This window comes from Frieseomelitta varia, unplaced genomic scaffold, assembly GCF_011392965.1.
Source record: "Frieseomelitta varia isolate USP_RPSP 00005682 unplaced genomic scaffold, Fvar_1.2 scaffold_535, whole genome shotgun sequence".
Taxonomy (NCBI): Eukaryota; Metazoa; Arthropoda; class Insecta; order Hymenoptera; family Apidae; genus Frieseomelitta; species Frieseomelitta varia.
In genome coordinates, this window is record NW_025110296.1 from 283853 (window position 1) to 307053 (window position 23201).

At 35.6% G+C, this 23201-nt stretch overlaps 1 protein-coding gene across 1 annotated transcript in view; it reads left to right on the plus strand.

Annotated features, from left to right (window-relative positions):
- The window catches only part of LOC122533534 (ras-related protein Rab-37-like), a 146858-nt gene that overhangs the window by 16497 nt on the left and 107160 nt on the right, over positions 1 to 23201 (plus strand). The window contains exon 4 of the mRNA XM_043663351.1: positions 6625 to 6882. Within this exon, the coding sequence (XP_043519286.1) occupies positions 6625 to 6882 (258 nt within the window). The remainder of the gene's footprint in view (positions 1 to 6624; positions 6883 to 23201) is intronic.

The window sequence follows — 23201 nt, forward strand, 5'->3', positions numbered from 1 at the left end:
CCGCATTTTAGCCGAGTGGCTAGGCAATTTTTCAATCAACACTTTGCAAATAAATGGANTTGGTCGTGGAGGTCCTATTGCATGGTCTGCTCGTTCCCTGGATTTGAATCCATTAGATTTTCATTTCTGGGGACATTTAAAATCTATTGTATACGCAACATCGATTGAACATGCTGAACTACTACGAAATAGAACAGAGCAAGGCTTCCGACAAATTCGAGAAACACCAGGAATGATAGAGAGAGTAACCAGATGAATGACAAGACGCGTGCAGGCTTGTCTTCAAATGCAAAATGGTCATTTCGAGCATCTTTTGTAAAAGTAATTAAAACAGAAAATTCATTATATCTCACAAACGAAGACAGATAGGACATACATTTATATGATTTTTTTTCATTATTTTTAGGCGTACAATCAGCTCCCGAAAAGTGGGTCCCACAAGTTACGAAACATTTCCATAGTAATAATTAATGAGCTAACAAATTTTAAATTTTCTATTGTTTATGAGTTTAATAAAGCTTGATCGAACGTTGATTTTAATTCTGAAGAGATAACGGTCGCTATAACATGCTGATCGTCTGTTTCTACTAAATTTCATTTCTAATAAAAATTCATTAGAAGCGCAGGGATCAGATCACACGCGATGAGCTCGCAAACGCTCGGGCCTCCATTTCTTTTCGGGTTGAGCAGACCGCCCCGTGTCGGAAGCTAAGGGTAGTCCCACCCCTGGCTCGCAACCAAGTTCGTGCCCCATGAATTTATCACGCCGCTCCCGATATAGATATAGGCCAGCCACCGATTAGCCAGGCCGCTTTATAAAGCGAGGAATTAGCATTCCCTCTCTAGGGAGAAGCCGGAACCGGATCGTGATGCGTCTGGCATTTAGGAACGGAAGCGCCCGCGATCCGAATTAAATTATTACAGCCTTCAGCGTGATCGATAGAGAACGTTCGCTTCGTTCTCGCTCCGCCGCGAGGAATCAATTAAAAACTAATTTTAATCTCTCCGCCGATTGAAATTCTCTTCTTGCCTTACTTGGCTCGTGAGCGGAGAAAATTTCCTTCGTTTGCGCGATTTAGAATTTATACGAACGAAACGAATTCGTGTACGATTTCATTGTTATTCTGCGTCTGCCGGTTTTAAACGGGAAGAACTTTGTTGCATTGGAATCATGTGCTCATTTGAAGAATTTCAGATACGTTGATGGAGTACATAATACACAAGTCCAATGGTATCTGTGTACTAGTTTGGTAAGAGTAATTTGGCAACTGGTAAGAATTTGGTGGTATTAAAGTTGCGTACTTGTTTGAAGAATTTTTGACAAAAGAAAGATAATTCAAATTGCAGAAATGTAGAAGTATCTATCTGATTTTAATTGGATAGAATTTCATAGTGCTGAAATATACACTTGTTAAAAAGAAATATAATTCAAATCACAAACAAATCCAAAAATATTAACAATTCTTTTATTTTATATCGGATAATGTTATTTTCTAACTACGTTGTGTGTTGTTTCTTTCGAACACGCTTTAATAATATATAAATATAATATTCCTCCGTACAAGTACAGCCTTTTTTTCATTCATTTCAATCGAAACGAAATTTTTATTCCACGAAGAATGAAAGGCAACGTCGAAGACGGAATGAAATTCTATTACAAAGCGCATAACAATTCCTCATCGAATTAAATTCCCAATTCCCGATGTTACAAGGCAAATATCGCACCAATTACCACGCTAATTAACACCGCGCCGATCTCGTTCACCGACGCGGCGTTCTCATAATTAAAATCTCGAACGACGAGAAAGCGTACCGCGGTGGAAAACAAAACGACGTAGAGAAACAACAGACTCGCCAAAAGATACGTAGGTATTTTCGTATCCGACAAGGTTTCTTCGCCGAGTAACTTCCACGGAAATTGAATTCTCCCGGATGCTGGTCGACGTATGTATGTACGTACGTCGAATGAAAATTCCATTTCAAAGTAAGTCGCCTCTCACGAAAATCGTCTCTGTGACTTCTAATTTGCTCGGTCATCGATTTACTTTCGCTTTTGTTCTACAATTTCTGCTTTTCTCTTTCTGATTCTGCCAGAAAAATGAAAGTGAATTTCAAACGAAACGGTTTCTACGATAAAACCAAGTTCTTAATGGAATTTGTCGAAACATCGCTCAATTTCGACTTTGTTTCATCAGTGTTAATTCTTAAAATGTTTCGACTCTATAAACTATATTTTTCAGTCTGTCTATAAAAATATTTTTCAGCTTTATTACGTAATTACTAGGGTTTATAATTTACTTGAGAACGGTAGGTATCAATCAAATTTCGATTTATGGTTGGCAACGTGAAACAATGTTTTAATTATCAGGAACCTCTATGTTTAATTAATTTTGGACGAGAAAAAAATCGCGATTGTTTAAAAAATTGAGATTCTCGGTAATTTGTGAAAGACTAAATATTTCTCCCGTGCTAAATTAGAAACGTAATGAAAAGGAATTTAAAATGTTCTCAAATAGTCAAGCTTAAATTAATCCAATACTATTTGTGTATTTTTAGTAGTAATTCTCTTGGTTCTTTAAAAATTGAAATTTTCGGTAATCTACCGAATAGCTAAGTTATTTTTCCCGCATTAAATTAGAAACGTAATGAAGAGAAATTTAAAATATTCTTAAATAATGTCCCGCTTTTTCTCAGTAAATTAATTTAAAATTAGTCTAATATTGTTAGTGTATTATAAAATTATTATTAGTGAACTATAAAATTAGTCTAGTATTGTTAGTGTATTATTAATAGTTATTCTTTACTTTCCATAATTCCTTTGTACAAAATCCCTAACGAATATGCGGGACACGATGCACAATTTCTTTTCATCGAAAACTAAATAAAAATATACAGAACGTTTGCACAACGAACAAATAAGCAAAATTGTTTGCTGATCGACGAACTGCGAACATTATTGCGATGGAACGTTCAAATACACGAGAATGAAGCGGTTTCGTTTGGAACGCGTACCAATGGCGGCCAAGAGCGCCATATTTTAAACATATAGAATACGAACGCAATGGAGATTATAGTATTGAGCAAAAACAACGACAATTTTAAGTTATTACTGTCATTAAAAAGTTGAGCATAGTAATTCGACAGCATGCAGAAAGAATGCTTCGTAATAATAATCGAGTGAAACAATAGTTCGTGTGAACGAGCATGAGTTGAAAGAAATAATAAGTGTACAGAATGTACGAGAATAATGATTGACTTACTAATTATTATTAATAAAGTGTTGATTCGTATTAAATACATCGATTCGCTGATTTTACTATTTTTATTAATATATTGTATATCAATTATAAAATATATATATATTGTGTGTAATATATCAATAAACGTAGTATTGTGTAAGAATTATTGTTAATAAAATAATACTTGATAAAAAAATAAAATTTACTAATCACTATTAACGTGCCACGTGTCAATCAAAATTTATAATGGAGTAGAATTGAATGGAACTGAAAACTGTTTAAACATAGTTTATTACTGAGTTATCCAATCAAATTAAATCAACTCTGCGCCGTTTCACGTACACAGTGGCGAATTATTACTGTTCTCAACGTAGGATCGAAACGTTTCTATAAAAGATGACGAGAGCCACGTATGATTTATGGAAGCGTTTCGATTCCTTACGGAGAGGCGTCGAAGAAAGTCCGGCGTAATCTTCTTTTCCCGCTCGAATGAATCTTTCAGAGAGACAATGTTCACTTTCTTTCGACGTTTCACCGACGAACGAAGAAGCGATGCTCTTCAATATAAATGTATCCTCACGCTCCCCATTTTCATCCTCCATTCTCTTAATGCTCACAACTTTCTTATTCCATCCATTCCAGTTTCTTCGTATCATTGTTTTCTCTTCGAATAAGGAGAATTTATTTTTCATTCTTAGTTATTGTTTGACTGTTGAATTTCGCACCAACGAAATAAAACAGAGCTTCATAATACACGAGCTTTTATATATTTGACAATTTGTACTTGTAAGTATAAAGTATTTATGCTTGTGAAAATTGTGTTAATTATGACGAACTGCTCATTTCGATTATTTTAGTAGTTCTAGTGTTAATTAAGTGTTCACTTAGGTGTGAGTTTACAGATTTTAGCTACCAAGTACATTTTCTCTCTTGTAAGTAGCAGAGTACGAAATTCTGGTTGATAAGAGAATTATTCAGAACTATATTCAGAGGAAAAGGATCGTTAACAATTGTAGTTATTTAAAATCGACGAGAGGCGAAATCTAATTCTTATAACAGTCGACCAGAAACTAGAAACCAAAGTGTTCAAAATTTATTACAATTACAATTACAATTACAATTACGATTTATTACAATTTATTATAGAATTTTTGTTGGAAATTTTATAGACACGAAACTGTATCTTTAGAGATTTGAACGATCTCTCGTAAAATAATAAGATGCAGAGAAATTATTGTGTTTAATTTCACAATCGAGAATTATTCACAATTAAATCCAGAAAAAAAAAGAATCGTTAACATCAACCCGTAGCTATTTAAAGAATAATAAAATTTTACGAAGTGAATATTAAAATAAAACTTACGAAGTGATACCTAATTCTTATAAATCTAGAAACTAGAAATCACAATAGTCGAAACGAGCAATTTGTCACATAGTTTTCTGGAAATTTTATAGACACGAGACTGTATCCTTAGAGATTTGAACGATCTCTCGTAAAATAATAAGATGCAAAGAAATTATTGTGTTTAATTTCACAATCGAGAATTATTCACAATTAAATCCAGAAAAAAAAAGAATCGTTAACACCAACCAGTAGCTATTTAAAGAATAATAAAAATTTTACGAAGTGAATATTAAAATAAAATTACCTAATTCTTATAAATCTAGAAACTAGAAATCACAATAGTCGAAATGAACAATTTATTACACAGTTTTTCAGAAATTTTACAGACACGAGACTCTATTCTCAGAACGAATTTTCATTCAAAATGATAATAATTTTTTATGATAATTGTACAATTGTTATCATCGTATTGTGCGTTGACAGACGATCGTTATTGCAATACTCGGCCATTCTCGCGAATGTTTAGCAACGAATGTTACTGTATACTATGGCAATTATATTAACGTGCATTGCCGATCGGTGGCGAGTCGCTATCGGCCTCGGTGTTTCGCCTAATTGGCATCGGAAGGGATCGGCAAGGCCGCGCGCGCGTCGCGCACCCGATGGAGATGTCGACCGATCGAAGGACAGTTATTTCAGCAACGGCTGATTGCGTGCGTACCTTCTACGAACTGGTTTTCTCTCGGTAGCTTTGATAATGCGACAGCCATACCTCGTTTTGCCGGGAATTATCGCGGCCTTTTCTCTAACCACCGGCGAGTTTTCTCGCCGCCCCTTCGACTCCGCCGTGTCCTTCAGATTATAATAAAATACCAGCCGACCTGAATTACGTACCTTACGGCGCAAGAAGTCCGTTTTCTCGTCGAAAAATCGACGTGAGTCCGCGTGAAGCTAATCGAGTTGCAGTATCGTTAGTTATTCGAGTAATATTCGATATAAAATATTATTATATAGTATTATAAATATTATTATATAGTAATTTATCGAGTAATATTCGATATAAAATATTATTATATAGTATTATAAATATTATTATATAGTATTAAAAATATTATTATTATATAGTATTATAAATATTATTATATAGTATTATAATACTATTATTATTAATATTTTATTAATACTATTATTATTAATATTATATTAATACTATTATTATTAATATTATATTAATACTATTATTATTAATATTATATTAATATTATTATTATTTTATATATATAATATTATTGTTGGTATGAATTCGGTGATTTCAGTTTCGAAAGAAAATTCTGCGGGACTTGAATTTGCAATTTTGCGTTCTTTGAATTCACAAGATTAATAAATACGAACTGTTGGGTCGAGGTTCCTTTTTAAAAAGCTGAAGCTTCTCCTTTAAAATTTACTGCACGATCTTTTTTCTCCAATTTATTGCATTTTGAATCTATCAGGCGAAAACGAAAATTTCTCGAATTTCGAAACTAATGTTCAAAGATAAAATATCGAAAAAAATCGTGTAGCAAGTTTTCAACCTTCAAATCTATTGTAGAGTCAGTTATGAAGAATTTTCCAATGCTTCCAGACGCTATAAAAATTTACAGTATTTTCGAGGAGAAAAGTGTAAAGTCTTCACTTTGTCATCTGTCACACAGTGTAAGGAAACACTTCGGAATAAAATGAACGATGCACGAAATTTATCACAATAGAATTTCTTCTCACAAAATTAGAACAGTTTCAATATTTGGTGTACGCTTAGGTGGACAATTTTCAAGAGATCGAGAATTAGAATTTTTTTTATTTGAAAAATAATTTGTAGAATATTCATCTCTGTTGAGAACAATATATTACACTGTTTTTTTTTTTTTTTTCGAAACGAAAATACCCATTTTCGTACTTTAATCTTCGTCTGATGCTGCTAAAGGATCGTTCGAAAAGAGAGGAGCGTATCAATGGTGCCGTAATTCATCGCCGTGTTCACGTTTCCGGTCGATTTTTCATCAGGTCATGACGGGCGACGACAGCATGAGCGACGACGTGTTCGAGGTGGAAGACGACGCCTGCACGGTGGCCTCGAGCGGTCTAACGCCGAGGTCTACTGGCCAACCTTTGACCACCACCCCCTCACCGACCGGATATCGAGACTACAAGCCACCAGCGGAAGTGTTGGACGATAACTATGGCTACTCGTCCAGGGGCTACGACAGTGTGAGGAGTAGTTTCAAGAGGACCAAAGAGGAAGACACTGCCTTTGCGCACAAGGTGAGTAGCCTCTCGAATCGCTTGATCTAATCGAATCTAGGAAAATTCGATCGTTGAATTCATCAGTCCTTGGAACGGAATTCTTGCAATTAATTAATCTGGATTTGAAGTTAATAGTCGTTTCAAACCAGATTTGAGAGAACTGTAGATTTGAGACAGTTCTTTATGCACGATCAAGTCCGGATCTTTTAAAAGGTCTTAGAATATTCTCGTGCGAAGTAGATTTTTATCAAAGATGGATTGCAACGTGTTCGTGAAAATTTTCCATTCTCTCGAGTACGTGTAGAGTCAAACGAACAAATGGTTCGTAAATTCTTCGCACAAGTGTGCTTTATACTTTCTGCCCGTGTACGAGGTGGATGAAGTGTACGGTGAATCTTCGCTAGACATACAAATTGCACCGTGAGGTATTTGAAACACGCGGTTTGATTGAAAGCTCTTCTATTGATTGAAACAGCGTAGGCAGCCTGTTCTACAAATCCTTCGGTCTTGTTCTTCCTCTCCCACGTTCAATATTCAACACGCTCTTTCCAACTTTCAGTTTCCAACCGTTTCTTACCCGAAACCTTCGTCCGCTGGCTCACGCCCACGCTCCGTTCCTTTAAAAAATTCATCTCCACCGAGTCGCGCTCGCTATTTTTACGTACAAACGTAACATAACGCAACGCACGCGGCACGTAGTAAATGCACGTTGCGTTTGACGCGGATGTTGCAAGTATTCCCGGCATGTAGCCTCTAGAGGAGAGCCTAAAGAAACAAGAAGAGAAAAAGAAGAAGTATCCACCGCACAAGAACCGAGTCGTTTGATATTCATTACCGACTCATTTGCATGATGGATGGGACACACGGGTATTTCTCGGATGTAGCAGCAACAAGGTCAGTCATGCCTTCGTACCAAGGTCAAGCCGGCCCTCCTCCCCGGCTGTGGCAAGCCTGTGGAATAATGATCCGGGAATGCCCGAGGATCGCGGGTACGGCCCCCGACAGGATCCCCTGCGTCCTTCCTTCGACTTCTTTCTTTTCTTCTCGGCCCTCCTTCCCTCTCTTCCTACCCAACAGACTCTCGCCTATCTCACTCTTTCATCCTCGATTCGTCTCGTTCTTCTCCGTTCAACCGCCACCCCTCCGTTCACCGCCTCTTTCTTTCGAGACGTTTTCTTCAAACGTTCTCTCCCGCTTGTTTTCGTCAGCGGAGAATTTTTATTGAGTGTGTGTGTGTGTGTGCGTGCGTGCGTAGTTTAGCTTTAGGTTTTTTGGGAATATTATTACTTTTGGTGTTATTATTTTTATAACATTTGATAATAAAATAAAGATAATAACACCGAAAATAATAATATTCCAAATTATTCAATAATAATAAAGTAAATAACGATTTAACAATTTTTTTTAATAATATTCAATAATACTTTAATAATATTTAGTAACAAAATAAAAATAGTAACACCAAAAGTAACAATATTCCAAATTATTCAATAATAAAGTAAATAATAATTTAACAATTTTTTTATTAATATTCAATAATATTTTAATAATATTTAGTAACAAAATAAAAATAGTAACACCAAAAGTAATAATATTCCAAATTATTTAATAATAAAGTAAATAATAATTTAACAATTTTTTTAAATAATATTCAATAATACTTTAATAATATTTAGTAACAAAATAAAAATAATAAATGTTACTAATATCATTGAATATTATTAAAAAAATTGTTAAATTGTTATTTACTTTATCATTAAATAATTTAGAATATTATTACTTTTGGTGTTATTATTTTTATTTTGTTACTAAATATTATTAAAATATTATTGAATATTAGTAAAAAAATTGTTAAACTGTTATCTACTTTATCATTAAATAATTTGGAATATTATTATTTTTGGTGTTATTATTTTCATTTTATTATTATTTGTTATATATATATAATATATATATATATATTTATGATTTGAAAGTTAAAAGTTAACGAGGGTTCGTTGATTCTTTATATCACATTTCAGTAGTCAAAATTTTCGCCTTTTCGTCCCCCGAGTAATTTCCCCAAGTTTCGAATTTCCATCTTCGCAGTCAAATTTGAATTAAAAAGAGGCCGAAATTAATTTGAGCGGGTAAATTAAATTTCCAATATTGCAACTACGTCTGCAAACTCTTCGCCCCCCCCTCCTGAAACGATCTGTCAACTTCCTCCGCAACGATCCTCCCCACCCCCATCTCCAACGAAAAAAATGATCGTCGATTCCGAAGACACAGTCTCATTCGTCCAAAACACGTGCCACGTGTATAAATATCGTTTTCCTGATCGCTCGTAAACCTTTCGTGATCCTTCCCCCGGAACGAAACGAATCGAAAAAAAGGAAAAGCGCGCAAGGAATTTTACGATCGGCCGGAAACGGTATTCCGATCTGACCGTCGATTACAATATCCCGGTCGTCTTACCATCGGACGTGGTGGCGCGATGGTTATTGGCTCGGGGAGATCTCGTTTTCTCGAGATATCGTTCCGCGATGGAAGATCGTTAGTCAGGGCTGACCGCGTGCGCGTGCACCCGCCGATTCCTGCACGCTTTCGCGTCGAACTGGTTTCACGTTTCGAGCAGAAACGAGCCGTTTATCGGGCTGCGATCAACCGTAGCTCTCTCCCTCTCTCTCTCTCTCTCTCTCGTAGCTATTGATAGCGGACACAGGCAATCGACCTATAGGTAGGTTCTTACTCGCGTCGATTGAATTTTAGAATCTACTTCTGACGTCTGGCTTGACGGACGTGTAGTGGCGCGAATCGGGGAATCGGATTTCGGTTTCGAGGACTCGTGGCCTATGTTCCGTGATTATGGATTGTTCAGCGTGTTGCTTGTGTATTTACGTGTGCGGTTATTGGAGGGAATTTTCGGGAAATTTATATATAGAACGCGTAAAATGTAGTAATGTTGGTATTAATGGTAAAATTATAGATGTATTAATCGTTAATTATTGGAATCTTCAATTTTTGGCTTGTTTCTTCGATTTATGAAAAATATACAATTTACAAAGTAACGTACAGAAATATTAGTTATAATTGTAATATTGGAATCATTATTCAAGTTTTATCTTTTCGGTTCAATTTCTGAAAATAAATGCTAAATATGCGCACTAAGTGTCGTACTTTCCTTAACTCTTTTTATTTCGTATTTGTCATCACGTATGGAAAGTGTCGTGTCAAAAGAAAGATATTTCTAAAGTTTTTTTTGAAATATCTACAAATCCTCAAAATCTAGATCCCATATCTCCTATCGTGCTATATAAACATATAAACAATTATATTGAAAAGAGAAAAAGAAAAGAAAAATATCACGCAATTTTACAAAAATCCAGAAATATCTAGGTTTCTCTAGTATTTATTCTGAAATATATCCAACATTCTAAAAGATCTAACATTGCAAAGGTAATTAGCATAAGTATCTAAAATATAAATATAAATATAAACATAAATATAAAATGAACATAAACAAATATCTCTGATACGTCTATAATACTCTAAAATATAGATATAAATATAAATATAAATATAAATATAAATATAAACATAAATATAAAATGAACATAAACAAATATCTCTGATACGTCTATAATACTCTAAAATATAGATATAAATATAAATATAAATATAAATATAAATATAAATATAAATATAAATATAAATATAAATATAAATATAAATATAAACATAAACATAAACATAAATATAAAAAATATCTCTGATACGTCTATAATACTCTATAATACTCTGAAATTAATATCCAATAAATCTGAAACGTTGATCGACAGAACTCTCCGCGGGAAGAATTTTTCAAAAATTCCAATTACGATAGCGTGACAGGGGAGAGCGTCGTTGGAGGTGCGGGATTCGTTTTCACGATGTCACGGCAATTAACGAGGGAATCCTCGCAGTCTGATTCGAGGGAAGGAGCCCGGGGACTGTTCCAGTGATCGGCAACGGCGAAGTAAAACCGGTAGGGGGTCCACGGTCTCGAGCCGGTTCTTGCCTCGCGGTTTCCTTCCAACCGGGTATTCGCTCCTATAAGGGATAATTGAAGAGCTCGGTGCACTGCGACCGGCTACGCTCTTGCAAATCTTTCGGCAAAGATGGGAGGTGCGTGCCGATCTCTGCGAACCGACACGAGCGCCGCTTATCCTTGGATACCCATTCGTTCTTTACGACGATTCTTTTTGTCGACGACTTGCACGCGGAATATTGACAGTTTCATTCGTGTATCGTCCGAATTTATCCGGAGATCTGAGAGTCCAGGATCCAAATCTATCAAACCTGTGAATCTCTCGAACATCGGCGAAGATATTTTGATATTACAACAGCACTGTTTTTGTCCTCCAGTTTCAATTTTCATTTCTTGCACATTTCTATACAAATGATTGAATCACACTGCGTGTATCAAGAATTACAGGCTCGATTGATTCTCCGATTTAAATTAATCTAGACCGCTGGTAATATCTCAAGCTTAACATTTACATAAATATGGACACAATTGACGAGAAAATCGTACAAAAAGTCTCTAAAAGAATTTTCTATACAAGGAACTTTTGCGGACTTGATCTTTTTAATTAATCTAGAAATTATTCCACGGTTCCAACGAGTACGTGTGTAATAAAAAATAGTATCAGCCACCGTGGAAGATCCTCGTTAAACCAAATCATCGCCTGAGACGGCTACCCTGTACCATTAACCTAATTCACACTGACGGTCGGCAGGCCACCGAGAGGATCGTTAAATGAAAGAACAAACAGTGGATCAACGAGAATTATCTCCGATCGGGCGTTGGGGTATATGTTATTCCAAGCTGTTATTCGACGGTGCTCCGAGTTCCCGATCGATAGGCCGATTCGAAACAAAGACACTCGAGATCGGTGGTAGCTAGACTGCGTGGGCGGATTAAGAGCACAATTGGCCATAGTGAATAGCGTGTTCAAGCCACAGTGGTGTTTACCACTGGAGCATGATCGAGCTATTCCTCGTGGCATTCAACGTCGGGTCCAAACTGATTTTCACCATCCATGGGGAAATTATACGCGTTTCCGGATGCATCGCCGGTGCTCGAATTTAGTAGTAGTAGTTTTCATCGATCGTTGACGTTAGGAGGTGTTGGTAAATTGAAATTTGACGGATGTTTCGTTCGGATGTTTAATCACTTACGCCGGCGACTGATTGCGGACCATAACGAGCGACCAAACCGTAATACGGTAATTCGTCGCTTTCTCTTTCAACTCGTCGATATCATATGATATCACTGAACAGAAATTATTGAGAAGTAACGAATTTATTATTTGTTTCGCCTATTTTGTTTTACTTCAATATATAATTTTACTTATTATAACATGTTATGCTATAATATATAATATAATATATGATATAACATAACCTATGTTGTGCCGAATATAATCTATATTCTAGTTAAATACATTGACATTTAGTGTGTTTATTGTTAAATTATATTACAGATTGAAGCTGTATTAACTTTTAAATAAAATAAAATTTTCTACAGTGTCAGAAAACGACGTTACCTATAAGTGTCCTTAATAACTTGCGTTGGCAACCGATTGCCGACCATAACGAGTGACCAAAACCGTATACAATAATTCGCCGCTTTCTTTTCGAACTCGTCGGTACGACTGGATAGAAATTATTGAAAAGTAATAAATTTATTATTTGCTTCGGCTATTTTGTTTTACTTGAATATATAATTTTACTTATTATAACATGTTACGCTACAATATATGACATAATATATAATATAACATAACTTATGTTATGCCCCAATATAACTTATATTCTAGTTAAATACATGGACATTTAGCGTGTTTATTGTTAAATTATATTACAGACGAAGTTGTATTAACTTTTAAATAAAATAAAATTTTCTACAGTGTCAGAAAACGACGTTACTTATAGGTGTCCTTAACAACTTGCGGTGGCAATTGATTGCGGACCATAACGAGTGACCAAACCGTAGTACAGTAATTTGTCGCTTTCTCTTTCAACTCGTCGATATCATATGATTATCACTGGATAGAAATTATTCAGAAGTAATAAATCTATTATTTGTTTCGTCTATTTTGTTTTACTTAAATATACTGAAAACTGAGAAAATGTTGCAATTTTGGAACAAAGAATTCTCGACAAGCGTAAGAGGTTAACTGGATCGACTCGAGAACTTTTGCCTCGTCTGTGAAACACTTTTTCGTAGCTATTTATGTGAACATAATTATTTCTCTCATTCCTGACCTTTCGGAACTCCAAAGTACACTGTTTACCGTATGTTTGAACTCGACAGTCCCTTTCATACAGCAACAAAAGAAACAAAGAATAGCATTCTGTGTAAAAGAATTAAAGGTCTTAACTTCGTTATACACCGCTGTGTTGGCCATAGCGAACCGTGCAATTTTGTTCTCTGATATTTTTCAAAGAAAATGCTGGAGAAAAATAACGATAGTGCGAAGAAAGAGAGCGACAAATCTCATTGTCCAGTTACTCGCCGATGAAATGAAACGGCGAGAAAATGCCCGTCAGCCAGAGATGGAAAGAGAGAAAAAAAAAAGAGCAGCTGAATCAGGCGGATTTTTCCTCCCCGGGCGCAACAGCATGAAACTCTGTTAAACTGCGGTGACCTTAAGCGTGCATTTGGCGGGCTCGCGCAGTCGCATACAAATTGAGTTAGCAGCCTCGTGGTAATAGAGGAAGACGGGAACCACACAGCTGACGAATGTACTCGAGAAAAGATTCCCCGCGACGTTCGTTCAACAAGCGTTCGATTTTTCAAATCGAACGTTGAACGTTGGACATCAAAATCTTTCGAATTGTACCGGAGGGCAATCAGAGGACAATCAGTGTAGGCCATTTTCTGTTGAAAGTGACTTATGTATAAACGTGCTAAAATGTTCAATTACGTTAAATTATTAGTAATGATTATTATTATCATTTATTATAATTATTATAATTATATATATTTTTATATATTATATATCATTACAATAATAATATAATTTAATATGCAATATATTAATTTAATATACAATATATTATAATATATTATATTAATTTAATATAATACAATATATTATATATAATTAATATATTACAATAATTATATAATTATATATATTACATGTTATAATAATTGTAGTCTTAGTGGTCGATTGAAATTTTTGACAATGAGAAGGTATTTGCATAGCACAAGTTGTTTTTAATGAGAAGCGAACTTGTATTATGGTCCCCAATTAAACAATTATGGTTATTCACAATTTCCAATACATTTTGTGTCTTCAGTATATTTTGAACAGATTGGAACAGAATTTAATTGTATGTCCACGTGTGCATATTAATAATTATTTTTGTTTATTTATTTATTAATTCACTATCACATAATATCATTCAAATTATTAATCACTGAAAAATAAGTATTACTAAATATATGTAATATGTTTGAATAAATATAATACATATTTATTTAATTTAACAGCTAATAAAAATTATGAAATTCCATTCAAGTTTGACTGAGAAACACAGAGAACCTTGCAAATTTAGACCATAAATCATCCAAAAATAAAAGGAAACGATTAGTCATTAAAAAATAAATATTATCACCTACATACATACTTAATAAAAAAGATATACCATACTTAATAAAAATTAACTGCGAAGTTAGATTCAGGCCCTGACATTTTTGGTAGAAAACAGAAGGGACGTTGAAAATTTTTGCACTCTAATTCCGTGCCATTCGTATCGTGAGAAATTCTTAATAAATAACGTCCACGTTTCACGAGTATAATAACATTGAAGCTTTAAAAATAGCATATGCTCCCTCCTTGCAATCGCGTTTTACCTGGCATTGCTCGATCGGGAAGGCTTGGCTCTCCTTTTATCGCGAATCCGATACAACCGACTCGGATTCAAGCCGCGTTTTTCGCGTCCGCGAGTGATTGGTATTCCACGCGCCGCCTCCCCGAACTGGGAATTGTAAATTGATAAACGCTGCTCGATAAAGAACGGAGGAGCGTCTAACCTCATCCGTCATAAGGCGCGTTCAAGCTTTTTCGCGTCCCGGCGAACTGTATGAGCATTTCATCGGATCATCCTCATGCCTTTGATTCTACATACGTACGTGTGTTCACTCGCAAGCGTGTCGGAGATGTTTGTTGATTTATCGGAGGATCTCTCGTCGAGTTTTCACTCGTGAACGTGGCCTGTGAGCGATGCCACGAATTTCCAAATTTCGCAGAATTAGTATGGAAAAATTGTATATTATGTACGTAAATAACGTATTAAGACGTTAACGTGCTATTTAATAGTGGAAGAAACAAAGTGGAAGACAGTAATGTGGAAGATACATTGAAATCAATTTAGAAATCTGCATAGAAGTTAGAATTTATTTCAAGCTACCTTATTTTATCTTAAACATATAAATGTTGAAGAATTTTACCGGAGATATGATGTCTCACTAAATAAGACTTGCATTAAATATTTTGTAATTCATATATATACACTATTTTCATAATTCATATGTGTGTGTGTGTGTGTGTGTGTGTGTGTGTGTGTGTGTGTGAATATATTTATATATAATACATTTAATATATAAATAAATAATATTATAAAATATAAATAATATATTTAACATATAAATAAATAATATTACATAATATATATATATATATATATAAATAATATATATACATATATATTTTTAGATTTATTTTAAACGAGTCAATTTTCTCACTGTCATGTTTAGACAATGTCAAAAGAAAAAAAAAAATGTTTCGTACATATTACTGTGCGATGCATTTGTACAAATTTTCTACAAGCAACGCGAGGTCTTGTTCAACCGAGGGTGGAGGGGTCGAGTCAATTAAAGTTCATTCGCGAATCGGGGCGCTGGCCATCCGAAGGCCTCGAATCCATAATACATAAAGAGGCTGCCGATGGAGATTTGCAATTCCGAGCGGACAGCGAAGTTAGTTTGGCCCCGGTAATGGGCGAAGAAACGCGGCCGGCCGAGTAATAATTTCGTTCGACTATCGCGCGGCGCAAAAAGGGGGTTGCCCGGGTTCCCCTTTTTCTTATTGTTCGCTGGTAATTGAGTTTTTCGCTAATATATTCCAGGAACGTTCGATCTGAGTCGAGCGCTCACCTTCCCGGTTTTTTTTCTCTTTCGTCGCTCCGTCAGCTCACCGATATTCGCTCCGCTTTTTTCCTTTATCGAACTTTCAATTAAAATCCCCTAGAACGCGACGCGAAGGAACTTGGCGATTACAAACACCGTCGAACCGTATTTTCCGACGATGAAACGACGGAAGACGATTCTGCTCGTTGACTGAATAAATACGAGATCTTTCGTATCAGGAAATAAATTTGGAAGTTGTGTGCTCGATCGCTTTCAGATTATTTGCCTTTTCCCTTAACTATCGTCGAAGTTTCAACTTAAATTAAATAGCTGCGTCAAAGTGTGAAAATTTAAAACAGTTATAGATTTCAAATACGATTGTAACAATAGTTTATAATAATATTAAACAATACTAATATTAATATTAATTACAATAGTTTATAATAATGTTAAACAGTATTAATATTATTATAAATAATAGTTTGTATATTAATTTATTATTATATTAATACTGTTTAATATTATTATAAACTGTTGTAATTAATATTAATAATATTAATATTGTTTGATATCATTATAAACTATTGTAATTAATATTAATATTAATAATATTATTATTGTTTAATATTATTATAAACAATAATTATTATAATAATATTATGATAATATTATAATAATATTAAACAATAGATTCTCGCTTAAAAATTGAGAGCATCCATTCTTTTAGGCGAAATTAATTTTTTGATTTTGCAACACACAACGATTCATAACATACGATAAATTTTTCAGTTGTAAAATGCGAGTTAGTCAAAGCTGCTACCGACATTTGAGAACAGTGGTAATAAATAAATAAATAAATTCCAATTGGTGTGCTTCACAATTTTGTGGGTGTACTTGCGAGAAGAAATTTGATTCGAGCGCAACAGAGAAGAACAGAGAAGTCGAAGAAGAGGATGTGCCTCGAAAAGAACAAATTTAAACGCTGAGAAATTCAGACGAAACGAGCACGAATTTCGCAACGTTGAAATTTTGATTTGCGTTGCGTGCTACCTCTTGCAACGCGAGGAAGGGGAGTTTACGAACCGGAAGTTGCAACATTGAAAAGTTGGTAATGGCGTTCGTAGGAAACGAAAGTTCCACATTCGCCGGTCGTTACGAATCCTCTGCCATTTTGTTTGGCCCCGGCTGCGAGAGCGCAACGCATATTCAATTAACAAACTCTGGAATTGTGTTCCGTGCTTGTTGTTATCGCGCCAGCCTTATTATTAAATTAATAACATCCCTGGTGTGTCTAGTTTCCGCGGAATCTGAAGCAGACGGTTAACGTTACACACCGTCCCCTCGAGTGAATTTCTCGGAGCTGTTAATAGAATTATAATCGTCCCGTTTGAAATAAAATTGCGCGAAACGTAAACGGTGTATAAAATTGAACTTTCTAGTACTCGTATTTAAATTTACGAGTGTCACGTTCGATTGAAATGGTGGGGCAGCCACGTTTCTAATATCGATTACGATTTATATTTGAAAATGGCGCGAACTTGGAGGAATTTAAATGGTATCTTTGTCCTTCTGTAATTGAAAGAGGAAAGGAACTATAACTAGACGGATGAATAAAGTTATTTCTGTTATTTTAAAAACATTTTACAATCATTGAACGGTTATCTACTGTAGAAATATTTTTTATGACACGAAGCTTTATGACAAGCTTCAGGAAGAAACATGAATGTTTTTAAGCATCGTCGACGAAATTACGAAAATGGAATAACAGAAAAGTAGCATCATCCTATGGTACAAATAATGACTGCAAAATGAACAAGACTCTTTCATTATTTCGTGGAATTTAAAATAATAATATGAAAATCACGACGAAAAGAATTTCTAGAAATATCTAGATGGAAAAACGAATGGAGAATTAAGCTCACTATTTCATTCTATGTACAAACATTGGAGTATTTCACGTTCATATACATATACTCCTATATTTTATCTTACAAAAAATTCAGACAGATTTCTCTGTTAAATTTAAACCTGTTAAATTCAATTTCAAATTCAATTCAATTTAGTCTCGAGATTTTTCATGAATGAAAGAATTTTATATTCCTGTCTCTCTCTCTCTCTCTCTCTCTCTCTCTCTCTCTTTTCAGAAAACTTAATCTGTCAAGCCGTTTAAATTCGAAAACGTCGCTGTTGATAAATATTAGTATTACAAGTCAGTTCTTTTCAATATTAATTTCAATGTTAAATATATACGTCAATTCAAACACACCTAGACAGATCCTCCAGAGAAACGGACAAATAAATCTTCTCAAAATTTCGCGAAGATTGCGAAACACTTCTGTACATTCTGTGCAATTGCTCTCCTCTTTTGGACGTCGAAACAGCGCGGCAAGGTCGTGCGGCGCGTTCGCATGCTAATCGCCTTGGAGTGGAAGAGAAAAAGGGAAGAAAGAAAAGCAGAAAGAAAGAAACGATAAACCGATAAACGCGAACGAGGATAACGAGATTCTGCAAAAATGTCGTCGCTACGCTAAATATAGCCGGTTAATTGGCACTAATTGCAAATATGGCCGCGTGCCACGATTCAGAGCGGATCACGATCGAATTTGGAAGCGGTGAATGCCGATCCCCGACGTTTTAATAGAGGGTGCGGTTCACTTTGGGTAAAAAATGGCGTCACGTGTGTGGCATGTTATATCCTCGTTTACTCTTGCTGTCACACATCGCGAATCAAATTGGCCGTTCTTGTTATTGTACGTTCACAGTTTAGCCTAACTCACTTTTAAAGAGAATTTTGACACTGGTAGTAGTAATTGAAGTAATTTATATTCCGATGTTAAATGGTAAAATGTCACGAGTCGCGTGAACTTCTACTAACTGTATGAAATGAGATCTGAATGAAAATGAAAAGTTTACCAACAAGTTACACTGTAGGAAATATTAAAAATCGTGTCAAGCACGTTACTGAGCATTGAGAATTACAACTACGACTAGCCATTAAAAATCAGAAAAGCGATGTTCAAAATTACAATGTTCAAAAATTTAATCACTTGCGCTGGCAACTGATTATTGCGGACCATAACGAGTGACCGAACCGTATACAATAATTCTTTCGCTTTCTTTTTGAACTCGTCGATATCATATGATATCATTGGATAGAAATTATTCAGAAGTAATAAATTTATTATTTGTTTTGCCTGGGTTATACTTAAATATACTTAAAACTGAGGAAATATTGCAATTTTGGGAGAAAAAATTCTCGACGTGCGTCATTTCAGCGCAAGAGGTTAACCACTCGCGCTGCAAACCGATTGCGGACCATAACGAGTGACCAACACCGTATACAATAATTCGTCGTTTTCTTTTTGAACTCGTCGGTATGACATCACTGGAAGAGTATAATAAATAAGAGTGTGATAAATATTAAGAATATGATAGAAATTATTGAGAAGTGATAAATTTATTATTTGCTTTGCCTATATTTTGTTTTACTCAAATATAACCTAACCCAAACCGTATACAATAATTTGTCGCTTTCTGAATAATGTTCCAAGGTCTGCTTGGATGGAAATTTCGTTTGTGACAACTCGAGAGAAGAAGATGACCAACTCCTTGGAATTTGCCCTATGAATCTGTGTTCAGATCATTACTAGCACTGAGTTGATATTGTCTTATTGGTTATCATCCAACACCACTGTTCCTAAAAAAAAAAAAAAAAAAAAAAAAAAAAAAAAACAGATGGAATATTTCAAGAATGAATTTCGCAAAATGAATTTCCGTGTCAAAAAGAGTCATTCGAAGGTTTGAGTTTGAATTATGGAAAAGAAAACGGCTGTCGAAGCCAGGAGTCGTTGAAATTTATGGTTCGGCGCCGAGGGACGCAGTGCAAAAGGAAGGCGAGCGACAATGCCGGACGCGCGCTTATATACGGGCTGCATTGTAATTTGCATCGTGCGTTGGCGCTCGAAAACGCGGCGAGATATCGCGTTACACGCGCCGGAAACGGTACCGAGCGCACGTACACCCGTCGAATTCGGACCGGTGCCGGTAAAATAAGGAGAGAAGGTCGCCGCGTCGGTACAGTCACTCTTTAAACCTTCGAGCACACTCGTGTCCGATTCGCTTTCCAATGAATCACTTACTTTGCGGACACACGTACATTGTTATTCGTTAATACTGCTTAAACAGTGTATTTGCTCGAGTTTCTAGATGATAGAGCTTCGTAGGGAACTACTATTTGGCAAAGCACGTTGATATTCTTCATGTTAATAACATTTCCTTCTCGTTCGAGATCAGAGTTCTTTCAATCAAATTTTCTCATCCGAAGTGTTGCACGTCGAGAATTTCTTGCTCCAAAATTGCAAATTGCATGTTCTCGGTATTAAGTATATTTAAGCAAAACAAAATAAAGGCAAAAACGGATAATAAATTTATTACTTTTCAATCATTTCTGTCCAGTGATGTCGTGTGATATCGACGAGTTCGAAAGGAAAGCGGCGAATTATTGTATACGATTTTGGTCACTCGTTATGGTCCGCAATCGGTTGCCAGCGCAAGTTGTTAAGGATACCTATAAGTAACGTCGAATTTTCTGACACTGTAGAAAATTTTATTTTATTTAAAAGTTAATACAGCTTCAATCTGTAATATAATTTAACAATAAACACACTAAATGTCTATGTATTTAATAATATAGTATTTATTAATATAATAATATAATATTTATTAATATAACCTAAGAATATAGGTTATTAATATAACCTAAGAATATAGGTTATATTAGGCATAACATAGGTTATGTTATATTATATATTATGTTATATATTATAGCATAACATGTCATAATATGTAAAATTATATGTTTAAGTAAAACAAAATAAGCGAAGCAAATAATAAATTTATTACTTCTCAAGAATTTCTAGCCAGTGATGTACAAAAAAAGAAAGCGACGAATTATACGGTTCGGTCACTCGTTACGGTCCGTAGTCAGTGCCAGCGCAAGTGGTTAATCTAATCTGTCGTTTCTTCTCGGCGTTGATACCGTGTTCGTTAATGTTCGAGTTATTTGATTAAAAGTTCCGGTTAGCGCGAAACAGTTACATGTTGAAACATTACAAGTTCCAATTGCGACCGAACCGAAGATTTTTTGATTCTCTTTGACAAGGGGGTGAAATACCTTCGCCGCGCGATCGTCGCCGAACTTTCTTTTTCTAAAGATCAAAGCAATCTAAAATCTTGCTCAAAGTTAGAGAATTGGAAGGAACCAACAGACGTTTTAGCTTTGGTGCTGTTGGTATCGGTGGGACTCGAGGCGGCGTCCCCTTCACGCAGAATTTCCATTGAAAGATTCGCAGGACCCCCAGGGGGTGGTCGTGACGAGTGTCAGCGAATGTGTCGGCCTCAGGGGCGGAGAAACTTAATTCACTGCCCTCCCTTCTCTTCCTTCTCGGCCTTCATTCTTCGTCGTTCCACTCTCTCTCTCTCTCTCTCTCTCTCTCTCTCTCTCTCTCTCTCTCTCTCTTTCGTTTTATTTCTCTCTTCCCTCTGTCTTATGGATCGCGAGGATCGCCTCACCCTTCGGTCTCGAGCGAATTCCGCGACAATTTTGTTCAAAAATTGGTTTCAGGCATGTTTCTCGTTTGTTTTCTCACTCTTCAACCGTCGTTGTCTCGGATCATTATTAACAGATATTTCATAAAAATAATTATTTCCTGTTAATATCAACAGGTTTTATTTTATATCAGACGACGCTGTGAGACGAGAAATGCGCTTTCATTGTATTCTTACTGTCCACAGACGAACCACGCGCGTCGAGAATTTTTTGTTCCAAAATTGCAATATTTCCACAGTTTTAAGTATATTTGAGTGAAACAATATAAGGCAAAACAAATAATAAATTTGTTACTTCTCAATAATTTCATACCGACGAGTTCAAAATAAAAAGAACTATTGTATATACGGTTCGGTCGCTCGTTATGGTCCGCGAGCCCAGTTGCCAGCGCAAACGAAGGAATTATCAACGAGAGTTTAAATATCGAACTTGCATCGGAGGAATGAAAATTCAGAAGAACGCCAGCTAGTATCGAGCTCTCGAGAAATCACATATTGACCTGCACAGGAACATCGAGCAGATCGACAATCGAGTCGAATCTTAAACGAGCGAGTTTGTGTTCAATAAAAGTTGTAAGCACCGAGTCAATTCGTAGTCTTGCTCGTTCGATCTCGAGTGGCAGTTCGATCTCGAGGCAGCGTCGAAATTCGAAGGGGGAAACAGCTTCGTCAGCGTGAATTAGAAGCGATCATGCGAAAAAGCCAATACAGCATGAATAACAAAAAGAAGAGGAACGTCGATCGTCGTCGAATACGATACTACCTTTCGCGCGCAAGAGCGATCGCGCCTTTGCGACAAAGCTTCTCGTTTCGCTTTTACAGCTTCTCACGTCCGGTTCCGTTTAATCGACAACAATTTCCTCACGGTGAAGGAAACGATCGTCACGTCGTCAGCGATCGAGCGACGAAAAAGTCGCGCAATCTAGCTGACGAGCGAAATTCCTCGACAATTTTCTCGAATTTCCTCGAGATCCTGTCGCAGATATGCGTTGCACTTATCTCGGCATTCCTAATAATTTTATCCGGCGTTATTTTTTGATGTTTGATATGAAAATCACGTACCGTAGATTCTTCAAACTACTCGTCAATTTCGGTTTAATTTCAAATTTTCGCGAGTTACTTCTTCGATCGTCTAAACGAAGCAACGAAGGAGACGAACGGAACTAAGTGAATATTTTAAATGGGTTACGAAAATTAAACAGTTTCGAAGGTCTACTATCGGGGTATCGGAAACACGAGTTTCCAGAAAAACCACACGTTCGAAGTTTCGAGCTAACATTTACTTAAAATGGAACAAAAAATCATTTATTCTACCGCAGTGTCTTGCGCATATCAAATTAAAAAAGAAAAAAGCAACAGCTAAAATTCCCCAACTTTTTAAAACCGACACGATGTAGTAATCTTTGAATCTTCAATCCTCGGCCTTTGCAGAACTAATTTTTGTCCAACCCTTTCAGCACTGAATTTCTTCCAAGAAAATTCTTTTAAAATAATGAAAAAAGAAGAACAACAAGTTTTGATGAGGAAACTTGTAAGACGAGGAAATTCTCCAATTTTTTTAAAACTT